This window comes from Mandrillus leucophaeus, unplaced genomic scaffold (genome assembly GCF_000951045.1).
Source record: "Mandrillus leucophaeus isolate KB7577 unplaced genomic scaffold, Mleu.le_1.0 Scaffold565, whole genome shotgun sequence".
Taxonomy (NCBI): domain Eukaryota; kingdom Metazoa; phylum Chordata; class Mammalia; order Primates; family Cercopithecidae; genus Mandrillus; species Mandrillus leucophaeus.
Genome location: NW_012106086.1, coordinates 1,003,549 through 1,020,962, shown reverse-complemented (window position 1 = coordinate 1,020,962; position 17,414 = coordinate 1,003,549). Strand labels below are relative to the sequence as shown.

The 17,414-nt window shown below is 37.3% G+C and overlaps 1 protein-coding gene across 3 annotated transcripts in view; it reads right to left on the bottom strand.

Annotated features, from left to right (window-relative positions):
- CDK6 (cyclin-dependent kinase 6) overlaps nucleotides 1-17,414 on the bottom strand; it is a 255,467-nt gene that overhangs the window by 190,149 nt on the left and 47,904 nt on the right. For all 3 annotated transcript variants that reach the window (XM_011998273.1, XM_011998274.1, XM_011998272.1), the window contains exon 3: nucleotides 2,056-2,191. In XM_011998273.1, coding sequence (XP_011853663.1) covers nucleotides 2,056-2,191 — 136 coding nt within the window. The remainder of the gene's footprint in view (nucleotides 1-2,055; nucleotides 2,192-17,414) is intronic.

The window sequence follows — 17,414 nt, the reverse complement described above, 5'->3', positions numbered from 1 at the left end:
CCTCCAGCTCCATCTTGGCTCAGCAGCTGCCCCGCCATCTTCTCCTCCCCTTTCCTACTTTGGTGACCACCATTCTACCTGTACCTTTTTCTATCCTGCTTGCCCCTCCACCCTCACCCTTGAGATCGCCCCCATTCCACTTAATTTCTACTCGCGCCCGATCAAACTTGAGTCTAGTGAACCACTCTGGCTTATCAACATTTTAACGGCACAGATGCCTTTGCAAATGATTCCTCCAATATCCTAAGAGAATTTAATGCAATGCTCAAAAGATCTATGCAGGTGGTAATGTAAGATATAAAATACATGGTTGCCTCATCTGTCTGTTTAAAAAAAAAAGACACTACCCAAATAACTTTGAACTTAGAAATGTATCAGAAAACATCAATGATTATTTTGATAGTCTATGTTTAAAGCCTTTGAAAGTCATTTTAAAAATAATTTTGAAAATACTTGTATCTAAATAAAGTATGACAATGTGTCTTATTTACTTAGTACCTATGTGTATAAATCATTGTGTAAGACACTGTCAGGACATGAGGATGATTGAATACATGAGATCTGTACATTAAAAAATCCCAATTAAAGGTAGAAAACACTTGTTCTACGTAGAGATACGTAGAACAAGTGTTATAAGGCACATGAGATTACATCCAGCTATAAGAGTTGATCAAATGGCATTTGAGACGGCACTTGAAAAATTTAGGTAGATAGCTTGGTGAGAAGGAGCAAAAGAAATGGCATGAGAAGGAAAGCCACCAAGGTGGAAAATCACAGATCATACTAAGAGAATGGTGAGCAGTCCAATTTGGCTAGAAAACTGTGTAAGAAAAAGGACTATGCCCCGCTCTGCATGCTGAACACGGGGTTTCTGACAAACTCATAAGAGAACTAAAGCTTCAGGGGTAGAATAGAATGCCAGAGGAAAGAGGGGTGCAGAGATAGAAGATGGTCAAGAACAGGTAACTATCAGGCATACCTACATTTAGAGGGCCTTAATGTCCTTGAAACTGCTCAGGAAAAAATGGGACTATTGTTAAGCACCAGATTCTTTAATGAGAGCCACATGGGAAAAAAAAAAAGAATATTAATCTAAAACAAAAGGAATAAATTATTCAATATGTCAAATTCTAAATATCAGTATGTGAGAACGTCATTTAGCTATCACTAAAGACATTTCTTATTCTGTTGAGAAGATAAACTATTTTTTGTTATTAACTTCTATCTAGAATGATGGTGAATTCTATAACTCATTTCAAAACAATGAATGATAAGGCAGGAGTCTGTTTAACTAAGCTACCTAATTCACATAGACAAAAAGGTTTTCATGAAGACCCGCACATGAGGTGCATAAATCTAAAAGATCTACCAAGTTCAGTTAAGCAGAATGCAAATAACAACAAAAACTGTATCAGTAGCATTTTCCATTAGACTTAAAGGTAGGAAGAACTTCTAGTCAATACACTGCATCTAGTTTACCGACCTCTAAGGGTAGAAAGCATGGCTCAATCATCTTCGAATCCCAGAAGTTTGGCATAGTATCTGGTTACTTAGGCTTCCCTATAAACGTTTTATGAATAAGAAAAATGAAGAAAGAAGGAGGACCTAATAAGTAGTATTTCAGATTCACACAGCATTGGTTGTGTTGTCATAAAACACAATGTGCTCATGAATAATGCTCAAATTATGTCCTTCATAGACAATGAACCATCAGAGAAAGACTGAGCTACACTTACTAAACTATGTTTTCTAAGGTCTGACAATGTACAAATAGATATTTTAAAATAATTTTAATATGCATTAGAACTAAAGGTTTTTCTTTCCACTTAATTCTAAAATTAACTAACTAGAATACATATGTCTGTATTTTGAACATCTCACTTAGTTGATGAACTGGAATATATCCCAATCTTTGAAGATTTTCTTTGATTTTTTAAACTATATACTGAATTCTAAAAGTCGTAATTCTGGAAATTTTCATAAGGAATGAAAGCCACTGCTTAACATACTGTAATAGTTGACTGCCTGATAAGACATGAAGATGATTCTTGATACCTTTATGGTTTCAGTGGGCACTCCAGGCTCTGGAACTTTATCCAAGTAAGTGGTCAAGTCTTGATCGACATGTTCAAACACTAAAGTTAGTTTGGTTTCTCTGTCTGTTCGTGACACTGTGCACACATCAAACAACCTAGAAGAAAAAACAAAGAGGTTAAGTAGGTGGCAATAAGCAAAGAAGTAACCTGTATGTTTTATACATATTGCTCAATTTGGTCTCATAATAGAAAAAACAAAAGGCCAGTGTTGATCATTTCTTATCATCATATGTAAAAATACCAAATGAGATCTGATACTTTAATAAAAATATGAAGTTCAGGAGAGGGGAACTCAGAGTGTGTGGTTAAGCACGAGAACATCTATAGTAACAATGAGAAAACAACGCCATTGGAGCACAAGAACGCTTGGAGAGTTTTCTTAGTTAGGACCTTAGATAGAACTTGCCAATGGGGATAATTTCAAAAACTTGATGTCTAGGCAAAATATATTTCTTCTTAGCTCACAGTTTGAGAATTATTAAAGATAGATTGAGCATCCTTTGGAGATGCTGAAGGCTGTAATCAAGATTTTCCTGGAATTTAAGGTGTCACAACCACATCTGTGAAAACAAATATGATGGAATATGGAGAAATTTTTAGTTTATTTCTAAGACAGCCCTTATCCTGCTGAGTCAAATCATTCCCTGGAAAGGGCACACATTCTTAGTTTTTAAAATTCCAAAGCCATGTTAATCAACATTGTGAAATTTAAACATTTTCTTTTTCGGGGGTAGGGGGACCTGTATTGGTAAACTATATTGCCCTTAAATAATAAAGCAACAGATTAACAAATATTTTGGATGGGTGAATCCAGTTTCTTCCATAAAAATCTTCAAATAAGTTGAAATTTAAGTTTTAAAAACTAAGCCTTCAGGAGTCAAAAGAATATTCAAGCCAAAGGACAAAATTTCCTTTAGTTTCAACCAAAGTACACTATTTAGCACAACAGATTCTCAACAAATGTTTGAAGAATTAAACTACCCATAAATAAGCTATAGGTACATTTCTTAACAAGAATGTAATATAAATACTAAGAAAAAGCTAATAAAATACTATTCATATTACTTTCTTTAATTTTTTTTAAAAAATTGAATAAATGCCTTCTTCAAAGAAACTAACTATAAATGTGCACAGAGTTCAATAACGAATGCACAGGGTTGACTATCAATTATGCTGCTTATATATTACCTCCCTTAATTTTTAAAAATTATATTTTAAGTTCTGGGATACATGTGCAGAATGTGCAGGTTTGTTACACAGGTATACATGTGCTATGGTGGTTTGCTGCACCCTTCAACCGTCATCTACATTAGGTATTTCTCCTAATGCTATCTCTCCCCTAACCGCACCCCCCCCACCGCCCCCAACAGGCCCTGGTGTGTGATGTTCTCCTCCCTATGTCCATGTGTTCTCATTGTTCAACTCCCACTTATGAGTGAGAACATGTGGTATTTGGTTTTCTGTTCCTGTGTTAATTTGCTACAATGATGGCTTCCAGTTTCACCCATGTCCCTGCAAAGGGCATGAACTCACATCCTTTTTTATAGCTGCATAGTAGTCCACGATGTATATGTGCCACATTTTCTTTATCCAGTCTATCACTGATGGGCATTTGGGTTGGTTCCAAGTCTTTGCTATTGTGAACAGTGCTGCAATAAACATATGTGTGCATGTGTCTTTATAGTAGAATGATTTAGAATCCTTTGGGTATATACTCAGTAATGGGATTGCTAGATCAAATGGTATTTCTGGTTCTAGATCCTTGAGGAATTGCCACACTGTCTTCCACAATGGTTGAACTAATTTACACTCTCACCAACAGCGTAAAAGCATTCCTGTTTCTCCACATCCTCTCCAGCATCTGTTGTTTCCTGACTTTTTAATGATTGCCATTCAAACTGGCAGGAGGTGGTATCTCATTGTGGTTTCGACTTGCATTTCTCTAATGACCAGTGATGATGAGCTCTTTTTACATATGTTTGTTGGCCACATAAATGTCTTCTTTTGAGAAGTGTCTGTTCATATCCTTCACCCACTTTTTGATGGGGTGGTTTCTTTCTTGTAAATTTGTTTTAAGTTCCCTGTAGATTCTGGATATTAGCCCTCTGTCAGATGGACAGATTGCAAAAATGTTCTCCCATTCTGTAGGTTGCCTGTTCACTGATGATAGTTTCTTCTGCTGTGCAGAAGCTCTTTAGTTTAATTAGATCCCATTTGTCAATTTTGGCTTTTGTTGCCATTGTTTTTGTTGTTTTAGTCATGAAGTCTTTGCCCATGCTTCTGTCCTGAATGGTATTGCCTAGGTATTCTAGGGTTTTTATGGTTTTAGGTCTTACGTTTAAGTCTTTAATCCACCTTGAATTAATTTTTGTATAAGGTGTAAGGAAGGGGTCCAATTTCAGTTTTCTGCATATGGCTAGCCAGTTTTCCCAACATCATTTATTAAATAGGGTATCATTTCCCCATTGCTTGTTTTTGTCAGGTTTGTCAAAGATCAGAAGGTTGTAGATATGTGGCATTCTTTCTTGTTTTTCTTTATTTTTTGGTGATGGAGTTTCGCTCCTGTTGCCCACGCTGGAGCGCAATGGCACCATCTTGGTTCACCACAACCTCCGCCTCCCAGGTTCAAGCAATTCTCCTGCCTCACCCGAGTACTACTTACACCCAAGTGGCTGAGATTGCAGGCATGGGCCACCATGCCCAGCTAATTTTGTATTTTTAGTAGAGACAGGGTTATTTCATGTTGGTCAGACTGGTCTCGGAACTCCCGACCTCAGGAGATCTGCCCACCTCAGCCTCCTAAAGTGTTGGGATTACAGGTGTGAGCCACCATGCCCGGCCATGTGGCATTATTTCTGAGGCATCTGTTTTGTTCCATTGGTCTATATATTTGTTTTGGTACCAGTACCATGCTGTTTTGGTTACTGTAGCCTTGTAGTCTAGTTTGAAGTCAGGTAGCATGATGCCTCCAGCTTTGTTCTTTTTGCTTAGGATTGTCTTGGCTATATGGGTTCTTTTTTGGTTCCTTATGAAATTTAAAGTATTTTTTTCTAATTCTGTGAAGAAAGTCAATGGCAGCTTGATGGGGATAGCACTGAATGTATAAATTACTTTAGGCAGTATGGCCATTTTCACAATACTGAGTCTTTGTGTCCACGAGCATGGAATGTTTTTCCATTTGTTTGTGTCCTCTCTTATTTCCTTGAGCACTGGTTTGTAGTTTTCCTTAAAGAGGTCCTTCACATCCCTTGTTGGTTGTAGTCCTAGGACCTCTGCTAAACTTTTAATGCCTTGCTGGTTCACCATGTCATCCTACTGCATTTCTGGGCTTTATGGACCCCACATTTGGTATTTCTCTGTGAATCTATACTAAATTTTAAAGGAAACTAAAAACAAACAAATAAACAACAACAAAAAACACCAAAAAAAAAAAAAAAAAAACCCCACTACTGTAATTAGGTTACATCTGGCAGGTCAAAAAACAGAACACCAACAACTACACACACTTCGTAGCCAGATGCACACTTCTTTTTAATTATGGGCAGTTTGGGGTGAGTCATACAACTCCATTGAAATTAACCAGAATCCACTGAAAATTTTTTCCTCACATTTATCTACTTCCAACATTCTGGTTTTTAAGTTTTAATATCCATTCCTAAACTTAGTATTTTCCCCTAATGTTACTTATTCTGGAAAATTATTCCAATAAAGTAAAAATTCCTAACAGATTTATTAAAGATAGTACCATAAATCATAATAAGTTCCACACTCTAAAAATATGATTGCTATCATGCATGGATTTAATATGTGGAAAGTTTATCAAAACAGTTCTTTTGGCTTGAAAATTCAAGATAACTACAATTATTCACAGGCTTTTAAAAGCCAGTTTATTGATATTAAATCCACATACTTGGACAACTTCACTCTTTTCTTCCTATTGAAGAAGAAAATGGAGTTCCACAATCTCCAACTTTCTTTATATCTGCACCTTGTATTTTTGTAATAAAATAAAAGAGCAGTGAACCAAAAATGGCATGTCCCTAAAGTCAAATACAAACACAGAGCTGTTTCATACTATGACCACTTCAGTTGTGTTTCTGAAACATTACTTTACAAATATTTCGCATTATAATTAATACATTTAGTGAAAAAATTACATTGCTTACCACTACCTGGAATTAATAGTAATTTTAGTAACTCCAGTTCTTACTGCATTTACAGTTTATCATATACATAAACGATATTATAGTAATTTCCACAAGAAAAAAAATTCTGATGGGGGCATAACTGGAGAATAAAGTGATCCTAAAACACTGCTGAAACAAAAAGTCATCTGCCCCCTAGACCGTTGTCTTAGAAGTTACCTAACAACCCTGGCAGTATGCCCTGTTGCTTCATCTCACTGAAACCGTTTTCAAGCACTCTTTGCATGACACAATTTAAAAATAACATCTAACCCACCCAAGTTGCTTTCCTCAGAGTTATACTGCTCTCTTCAAAATATTAAGACTCATTGATGCCACCTGCAGCAACTGGACTCCAGGCCTCAGTTTCAGTGGATGCTCAAGATAGGAAAGGTGAGCTCACTGAAGCCACTATTAATTGTCCTAAATAATAAACCTTAGAGAAAAAGCACTCATTTCAATCGGTAGTTTTTAAAACATGAAATTTTAAAGAGATGTGTAACAGTCCATAGAGCAGAACATTTTCATGTAAATTTTAATGTATATACTTGCATACTCTTAAAAAACGGTATTAGGTAGAAGTGACTCCTCCAGGTTCAAGGAAATAATCCTTTTTAATTTCTAACTTCATTTGGGAAATGGAGCATATTAGAGACTCCTCAAGACATTCACAAATGGCATTAAGGGACATCAAAGTCCTAAGGATGCCTGTAAGATACTCTCTTTTTTGGCTCCAGTGCTGGCTAGCCATCATCCACATCCTACAGACCCAGTACTCCATGGAAGACATCTGGGGAAATATTGCTCTTCACTAAACCATGAAATTTTGTCTGACTTAAATTATGTCTGATTAACGGTTAGCAAACATTATTGTAGTAAAAATTAACAGTTACATTAGTCACAATGCGTAGGAAATGCATTTTGAATCAACGGTTGTAAACATTAATCTTAGAAATGTTAGAATATAATATTTATGATGCTTTTCTGTCTATAATGACTCCCTCTGGAATTGCCCCAAATCAAATAATAGTCACTTTGGTGGGCATTACAGAGAAAACAGAAACTTTACTTTTATTTATTTATTTATTTTGTAAGATGGAGTCTCACTCTGTTGCCCAGGCTGGAGAGCAGTGGTGCAATCTCGGCTCACTGCAACCTCCTGGGTACAAGCGATTCTCCTACCTCAGCCTCCCGAGTAGCTGGGACTACAGGCACATGCCACCATGCCTGGTTAATTTTTATATTTTTAGTAAGGATGGGTTTCACCATGTTGGCCAGGCTGGTCTCGAACTCCTGACCTCAAGTGATCCGCCTGCCTTGGCCTCCCAAAGTGCTGGGATTACAAGCATGAGCCATTGTGCCTGGCCAGAAACTTTAATATAACAAATGAGTTTCATATAAAACAACTGAGCTAAACATGAATTAAAATCCCTGGTATTTGGCTAGAGATAAACAATCTGTAATATATTTATATAAATCAATAAGGAATGTGGCTAGGCTACCTAGAACTCCTATACTTGTAAAACAAAAGAGTCAGACAGATCTGAACATTTGAATGTAAAAACTGGAAAACAGACTGGAGGTGGTGGCTCATGCCTGTAATCCCAGCACTTTGGGAGGCTGAGGCAGGCGGATCATGAGGTCAGGAGATCGAGACCATCCTGGCTAACATGGTGAAACCCCGTCTCTATTAAAAATACAAAAAAATTAGCTGGGCATGGTGGTGGGCACCTGTAGTCCCAGCTACTCAGGAGGCTGAGGCAGGAGAATGGCATGAACCTGGGAGGTGGAGTTTGCAGTGAGCCGAGATTGTGCCACTGCACTCCAGCCTGGGTGACAGAGCGAGACTCCGCCTCAAAAAAAAACTGGAAAATAACTTCAACTGCATGATTCCTTACATTGACCAACATTTTAAGACTTTCTAAATCCCCTTTTTTTTTTGCTAGATGATCTGTAACCTGACAAAAATACCATTTCAAGAATTACATGACAGCAGTTCCATAAGAAAAATGCAATCACAAAGTACTGAATATGAACAAAATATCTCAGATGACTTTTAAAGGAAAGGAAAATTACCATTAAATATTTGTCCATTAGAGCTTAGCATAATGTGATCCAAGTGAATGTTCAAAAAGTAAAAGTGCAAACTGGTTATCAGCACTAACTAAGGCTATGCATTCAGTTTAGCTGTGCAAAATGCAATCCAAAAAAGGCAGATAGGTCGTTATCATTTCACAATTAAGTTGGCCAAGCCCCTAACTCTCCCACAAAGTAAGTTCTCTTGCTGTCTCTATTGTCCTGACCCGCCAGCTGCAGGGCAGAGAACAAGGCTTGCAGTCCAGCACAGCACTCAGCTTTCCAGCTGTCCTAGTGATGTAATTATCTAATAACAAAATATCTCTGTGAATTAACTCTGCATCCTACCCATTGTAATTCTTAATGACTACTTCCTGTTCATGTTCTCAATTTAACTTGCTCTTCTGGAACTATTGCATAGGCAAGTTGCCTTCATCTAATGGATGGGATTACATCCAATAGGTTTGGGATTTCCAAAGATTACAATTTACAAAGGTCTCCCAAACAACATGCTTTGTAAACACAAGCCCTGCCTTTCTATTGTGGTTACAATAAAAGGGAAATCTGTATTATTTGCTGTGATTAAACTTTGACCCGTTCACAGGAAGTTCTATGAGGATTTTTTTCCGGTCACTTTTTTCCCCCCATTCCCTTGAATGTTTGGACATCAAATAGTTCAAGAGCTGAGAGATGTCTGGCACAGCTACCTAAGGGCCACAACAAAATTTTATTTGAACTAGAGCCAGTATTTGGAATCGAGAAGAATTATTTTAAATATCTAATCTCCTCCTCTTAAGTGCATGAAGCATATTCTGTGGCTAGGGCTTGTATGCAGCAAATTTACGTTCCCACATCTCACTAGCCCTACATTACTGGATATGGGCCACTGTATTCTCTGTTTTGCTCATTAAATATGGACTCTGTGTGCACTTATTCTCAACCAGCACCGAATGGTATAGCTCCAGGAGTATTTGCCACCAACAATAACGTGCATGTTGCTAGAAGCAAACTGTGATTTCAGCAGCACCCATAAACATTTACCAGCATCTACCACGTGCAGGTGCTATACTCAGTTTTAGAGTTTCCAATAGATATGACAGGTATTGTTTTTAAAAGCTTTACTATCTAGTTGTGGGAAAGAAGACTTAGAAGTAAAAATGCAGGTAATGATATATGGCTATGTATTAGTACCAAATAAATTCCATAAACAGTGTATAACTTTATATATCACATCAAAGTAAATTCATTCTACATCCTATTAAGTAAACCACAGATGGTCTCTGCCTTTCCATCCATTTACCTCTCCTGGAAGCCCACCCTTATTTTCTGTTGAGGAACTACTCCTGTCCTAGAATCTGGCAATCTGGTTTTAACAGCAGGGGCCCAGGGATGGCATGTGAATAAGCCTGGATTGAGTGACGATGAACGATTCAGAGGTGGGCAGGAGCATGAGAATCAGTCCCAGAAATTTTGCTAAGACTTCTGGGAGAGTAAAACTCTCTTTTACTGGGATTATCAAACTGGCAAAATCTCAGCCTGCAGCTACTGATGGCTGTCTTTGCCACCATTTTAGTGAACCTACTATGGGATGCAGAAGACGGCCAGAACAAGGGACAGTGGGCAAGAGATTCCGGAAGACATTATTTACACATCTGGGCCCACTGTGTTTGATCTACCCCTGGATTTATTAATTATGTGAGTCACTAAAGTCAGTGTTTTGCTTATCCAGCTTGAGTTAGGTTTTTATTACTTGCAACAAAAAATTGTCCGAAGACATCTATAAATATTTTGAAATGATTAAATGAATTAAAAACATCAATATCTGGCCTCAAATACGTCTTACAGAGTAGATACAATGAGGGAAGCTCAAGCACAAAAGAAGTAGCAGTGTCCTCAAAGTGACTGTCCCAGTTCTCTGACTTGGCTGGGAGTCTATTCACCTTAAATGGCTCCTCCATTCGCATGTCCACTGGGCAAAAGTAGCCGACCGCAGAGAACCAGATTAATTCATCCTTCCCAAGGAGCCAGGCAGCTTCCTCTCAGACCCTACTTGAGGTTCCTGGTCTGACCACAGAGACATTGGATGGAGAAAAGCACAGAAGGAAGAAGACAGGCAGACAAGGTTATCATAAACAGGAATATAAAACCTAGAGTAGAAAAAAACTCAATGGTAAGAGGAAGCAAGGAGAAAAAAGAAGAACTTAAAAATAATACAAAGATACAGGGTTCAATTAATTTAAAGGTTGAATCCAGTGTGTAGAGGTGTGTTCTCCTGAAGTCTTCAATTAAACAACCCCTTTCCCACTAGCTGCTGCTGAAAAGTGGAAAAGGACAGGGATGTCAAACCAACTCAAGAGCAGAGAAATCCTTTGTATTTAACTGTTAAGTTTATGGCTGCTATTATCTGACATGGGAAGGCAAAGTCAACATCACTTATTTACTAAATCATTTTATTCCTATAGCCTTTAAGAGAGTATTCATAAGAAAATTTCATCGTTTATCTTCTTTCCATCTTTAGAGTTGCTATTAATCTAGTTTCACCTTCTATCTATATAGACCTGGCACTGTGGCTCTATGAGTTAATATCTTCTGAATCTGTTAACCAAAAAATGTTTTACATGTGGAAAGGGAATCCCCTAGGCAAGTTTACAAGATGTGACTCTTGCACTACAGTAAATTTTGAAAATAGAGCAAACAGTGAAACTATGTATATGGAAACACATTCCTACCACACGATCAGCAACAGAACTGATGTACTATTGCTGGGCCTGAAACAAGCTATTTAGGATGGCTTAATGGGTATATGGGATGCCTATGTACAGCTCTCCTCATTCAAGATAAATTCCTGAACTGGACATTAAATAATAGAATTCTAACTTCTTCCATAGTCCTACAGCAAGCATTACAGGCATGTCTACATCATCAAACACAATTCTTCAAATTGCTAATGCATTTCATCTGAATGAAAGGCAGAGCGAAGAGTAAGGCTGTAGCATCACTCTGTTATGCTAACTACATGTGATTATGGGAAAAAGAAAAATATTGCTTTAGAGCTGCCACAAAGAAGGCATATCATAAAATGTGATTTGTTGTCTTGCAGGGAAGAGAATGGTAGCAGGGGCAAAATGCTTGATAAGTGAACTCTGAGTCACTAACCATGTGGATCATTATCTCCCCAAAGACAAGAGAAAGAAAACAGCTGAACAATAGCTGTTTCCAGTAGGCAACTAAACGATAATCAGTTGATACGTCTGATGAGGCCAGTTCCAATACAAAGCAGTTTTGGAAGTTCAAAGAGAATACAGTCAACTCTACAAAAAGAAGAAACCTGCCAATGGAGAAAATTAGGAACTATTAGGTCTAGATTAGAATAAAGAACAATTCACCAACCTCAGCTATAGGTCAGGAATGGGGCACTGTTTACCTCTTGAGGTCTCCAACTAGATATGATGAACTTCTATTCTTTCCTTAACAGTTACCTACAATCAGCCACTTCATAAAAATAAATATGATGGACAAAATAAGGGCCTAACAAGAGTGAATGGATTGAGAGACCTCAAAACCTGTGGCATTTGGTGAGAGAATGCGGTGAGGGGAACGCACGTCCCAAACCCTACTGGCAGGTCAGAGATGACAGATTAGCAAACTGAAGATAGCCTTAAACTGGTGGTGCCTGTTTGTGTTTTGCTTATTCTTTTCTTTCAATTCTCAATGGCACCCACAGCTGTGTCTGATACATAGCAGGTGTCCAATAAATATTTATTGAATAAATGAAATTTTTCTACATTATAACTTAGGGAAAAGTCAAAGTAAAATAAAGTAAAAGTGAGGATACTTCGAGATGTCATTAGGAAAGTGTGGCATTCTGAGTAAGCCACATTCTGTAACTGCTGTTAAATGAAGACTCAAACACTAAAATATTGTATTTACTAATTAAAAAATCCTAACAACTGTATGAGATGGTACTCATTTTAGAGACGAAGATAGACATAAATGTGCACTGAATGATGACGCTGTGAAGGTAAACAAATATTCACTGCGGCATCATTCATGATAGCCCAAAACTGGAAATAACCCACATGACCATTAACTTATGAATGCATAAACGAAGTGTGGTATATCCATACAATGAAATACTCTTTAGTAACAGAAAGAAATGAAGAACGAATACATGTACGACATGGATAAACCTTAAAGAGATTATGCTAAGAGAAACGAGCCAGTCACAAAAGGCTACATATTCCATGATTTCATTTATATGAAATATTCAGAACAGGCAGATCTATAGAAATTGAAAGTGGATTCGTGGTTGCCTGGGACAATGGGCGGTGGGAGAATGTGGAGGAATGGGGACTGATAATGTGTACTGGGTTTCTTCTTAGAGTGATGAAAATTTCCTAAATTTAGATCATGGTGATAGTTGTGCAACTCAGTAAGTATACTGACCTGAAGTCTTACACAGGTGCATTTTATGGTATGTAAATTATATCTCAATGAAGCTGTTTAAAAACAAAAAAAGGAAAGCAACAGTGGTAGAGAGGTTTAATACTTTGCCTAAAGTATAAAGACAGTAAGTGGTGGAGATGGGCTTTGAAATCAGACTGTCTGGCTCCAGAATCTGATTTTCTAACCACTCTGTTATTCTGCCTGTGAATGCAGCACACCATTTGGAGCTGCTGTAAAGCAGGGGTCAGTGATGGGGAGACTCTGTGACAAATGAGGCACCCTGCTGACAGGCACTGTGGGAACGCCAATGCCAAAATGTTTTTGGTAAATTTAGAGATCCCAATACATACTTTACATGGTGGGCTGAAAAGAAGAAGTTCAGAAAATTCACAGGAAAAATTTTAAAAAGTGAAGGCTGCTGATATCCCAAACCCTCTTACATTCTTCCTTTGATTAGTTAGAAAAATGACACACTTCAATTCACCCGACAGAGCTTGAAAAAGAGATTCTGATCTCAGAAATAAGTGAGTTAAGTATATTTTTAAAAGCAAAGCGAACAGCTCTGGCTTAAGTCAGATAGAGTGTGGAACATTCTGGACAACTTTCAACATTCAGTTCTCTGTCCATTTCTGACCTGTGAAAGCCCTGTTCTCCAGCTTTGGGCCTCTCTTGAGGAAAAATGACTAAGCAGCCAAAACTAGGCAGCCGCCTGTAATGAAGACTGTCTGCTGTGTCTTAGAAGAAAGCCAACCAAGCTTTACCTACACTGTAAGCCAAAAACCTTTCATAATCACATCCTTAATAGGTGAGTAAATTTATCCCAGCACTAATTCACTCAGGTACTTATGATTAGGTACTGATCTAATAAAACAACCACTGAAGTTAGTTCCTTTTAAGGAAACTTTTGATCATAAACATAGGAGAAAATGTTAAACCTTAGTAACTTAAAGAAACACAAATGAAAACCTCAGTGAAACATTAAACCTTTCAAATTGGGTTAAAAAAAACTTGTTTAATGATAAAACTGCACAACGCTTGTTTATGAAAATGAGCCTACATCACTATGGGAATACAAACTGATATACACCTTTCTGGAGAATAATCTGGTTGTGTGTGTGTGTGTGTATATATACACACATATATATAAATAATCTGGCTATGTGTATATATATAGTATATATACACATACACACATGTATATATACACACACACACACGCATTATATATGATATGTATGATATATAATGCGTATGTGTGTGTATATATATAATGTGGCTCTCAAATGATACTGATACATCTTTATTGAAAATGGAAAGACATTCACAATATATTATTTTTTTAAATGCAAGTTTCAAAAGAGTGTGTACAGTATGATTCCATATATGTAAACATAATGGCAGAAAGATAAATCAAGACATGGCTGGGCGCAGTGGCTCACCCCTGTAATCCCAGCACTCTGGGAGGCCGAGGAGGGTGGATCACTTGAGGTCAGGAGTTCAAGACCAGCCTGGCCAGCATGGTGAAACCCTGTCTCCACAAAAAATGCAAAAATTAGGTGGGTGTGGTGGCACATGCCTGTAATCTCAGCTACTCAGGAGGCTGAGGCAGGAGAATCACTTGAACCTGGGAGGCGGAGGTTGCAGTGAGCAGAGGTTGTGCCTCCACACTCTAGCCTGGGCAACAGAGTAAATAAGACCCCATCTCAAAAAAAAAAGGATGTAGCCAGTGGTTATTTCTGGGTGACAAGATTTTGGGATGGTTGTTTTCTGCTATTTGCTCATCTAAACTTTCTACTGTGAGAATCTATTAATTTTTAACAAGAAAAAAATCATTATTTAAAAAATAAAGGCCAGGCGTGGTGGCTCATGCCTGTAATCCCAGCACTTTGGGAGGCTGAGGCGGGCAGATCACGAGGTCAGGAGATCGAGACCATCCTGGTTAACACGGTGAAACCCCGTCTCCACTAAAAATACAAAAATTAGCCCGGCGTGGTGGCGGGCGCCTGTAGTCCCAGCTACTTGGGAGGCTGAGGCAGGAGAATGGCGTGGACCCAGGAGGCGGAGCTTGCAGTGAGCCAAGATTGCGCCACTGCACTCCAGAATGGGTGACAGAGCGAGACTCCGTCTCAAAACAAAAAACAAAAATAAAAAATAAGAATCATAAAAGCTTATTTTTCAATTCAGATTTTTTTCTCCTACCACTCATGTACTTTTCTTCCATCTGTTCCTCTGAATTAATGAGGAAATCCTAATCATCAATCCTGAAATGCAGTTTTAAAAATTAAACATGTAAAAGACATAAATTCTTTTGTATTTAGAATTGTTTATGCTTGTCCTCTTAGAATATAAATTTTTTGGTTATGGTTTGTTCTCTTAGAATCTTGGAATCTTAAAATATTGTTCTAAGAGAAAAAAATAATATGTATGCATTACTGCCTCATTAAAGTAGGTGCTTTTCAATCCCCTCCCAATATAGAGTGACTTTATAAAAAAGAATATGAGAAAAAATTATTTTTCTGATACTTAGTGAAAAAGGTTAAAGTAACAGACTACCACGAAACAAAAGAGAAACAATGATGGCTCACAAAGTCTTCAGATTACTCTGTTTCTTAAATAAGCCAAAAAAAAAAAAATTCCTGCATGGTAGAATTCAGTGCCCTTTGTAACATAACAAGCTGCAAGCAACCAAAATAATTAAAGCTTGGCCAAAAATAAAGATCCTTATAAAAATTAAAATATAATATCTTATATTTTTAAATTAGATCTATTCCAGCAAAATTTCCGGGAATTACTGTGTTAAGAACTCAGAAAAATTCTAGAAATATATTTTAAGATCACCAATGGCAAACTATATTAAAATATTAGAAAACAGACTGCAGTTGGAGAAGTTGGAAGAACTGGTATTTCTACCAACTTCTAAACTTAGGGATCTAAAATTGGGTTGCTTTGTTCAGGTGGAAACACTTCTAAAAATTAAATTATGATTTGCTGTATTTCTATAAGCCCATTTTATTTTAGAGTTTGATCTTTGTTCTAGAAGTATCTCAGATAATAAGGAAAATGTTTCATGGTGCTAATTAACAGTAATGAAAACTGTGGGAGATAAGAATTTGTAAATGTAACTGCAAGCCATGTCTTGATTTATCTTTCTACCATTATGTTTACATATGTAGAATCATACTGTACACACACTTTCGAAATTTGCATTTAAAAAAATAATATATTGTGAATGTCTTTCCATCTTCAATAAAGATGTATCAGTACCATCATTTTAAGAGCCACAATATATATATATACACACACATACGCATTATGTATCTATTTCAAGGCAGATATTTTCTTTTGCAAAGAACCACAGGAACACCTCATATACTAATAACCTATTAGTCATCTGGTTGCACCATGTAAGTGAATATTTTAGATAACTGATTCTTACCCATCTTGATTCCCTAAAGTATTTTTTAAAATTAAAGTTTTAGTGGAATTCTTGGTCACATGCACTGAACATTTTCTTGACTTTTTAAGCACAATATTATGTTTAGCTGGTAGATGATTCATGGCCATTACTGTTACCATTACATTATAATCATTAAATTCTGCACCATTATTATGATCACTTATTTGAGTGTTTACTAGGTAAGTGCAGATGAGACCAAAAGATCCACAATGAGGTACACTGTAATTAAACTATGAAAACCAAAGACAAAGAGAGAATCTTGAAAGCAGTAAGAGAAAAGCAACTCATCACACACAAGGGATCTGCAATAAGATTAACAGCTACTTCTCATCAGAAACTATGGAGGGCAGAAGACAGTGGGATGGCAATTTGAAAGTGTTGGAAGCAGCCAGGCATGGTGGCTCATGCCTGTAATCTCAACACTTTGGGAGGCCTAGGCAAGAGGACCACTTGAGTCTAGGAGTTTGAAACCTGCCTGGGTAACACAAAGAACCCCCTCCTCTCTACAAAATATATATTTTTTAAATTAACTGGTCATGGCAGCACATGCTTGTAGTCCTAGATACTCAGGAGGCTGCTAAGACAGAAAGATCATTTGGGCCCAGGAGTTTGAGGCTACAGTGAACTATGACTGCACCACTGCACTCTAGCCTGGATGTAAGAATGACACTGTTTCTAATAAATAAATAAATAAGTGCTGGAAGAAAAAAGAAACCTGTTAACCAAGAATTCTATATCTGGCGGAACCATCCTCAAAGATGAAGGCAAAATTAAGACATTCTCAGATAAACAAAAGCTGAGGGAGTTTGTTGCTAATAGATCTGCCCTACAGGAAACGCTAAAGGGAGCCCTTCAGGCCGAAATAAAAGGACACTAAACAGTAACATGGAGCCGCATGAAGAAACAAAGAACACTGGCAAAGGTAACTAACTACATAGGTAAGTGGTTTGTAACTTTTTAAATATGATTTAAAAAACAAATGCATAAGACAGTAATTATAAGTCTATGTTAATGGCCACACAATGTATGAACATGTAATTTGTGACAACAACAGCATAAAGGAGAAAGGACAGAACTGTACAGAAAAAAGTTTTATATACTATTAAAGCTGAAACACTATTAATTCAAACTGGATTGTTACCAGTTGAAGATGTT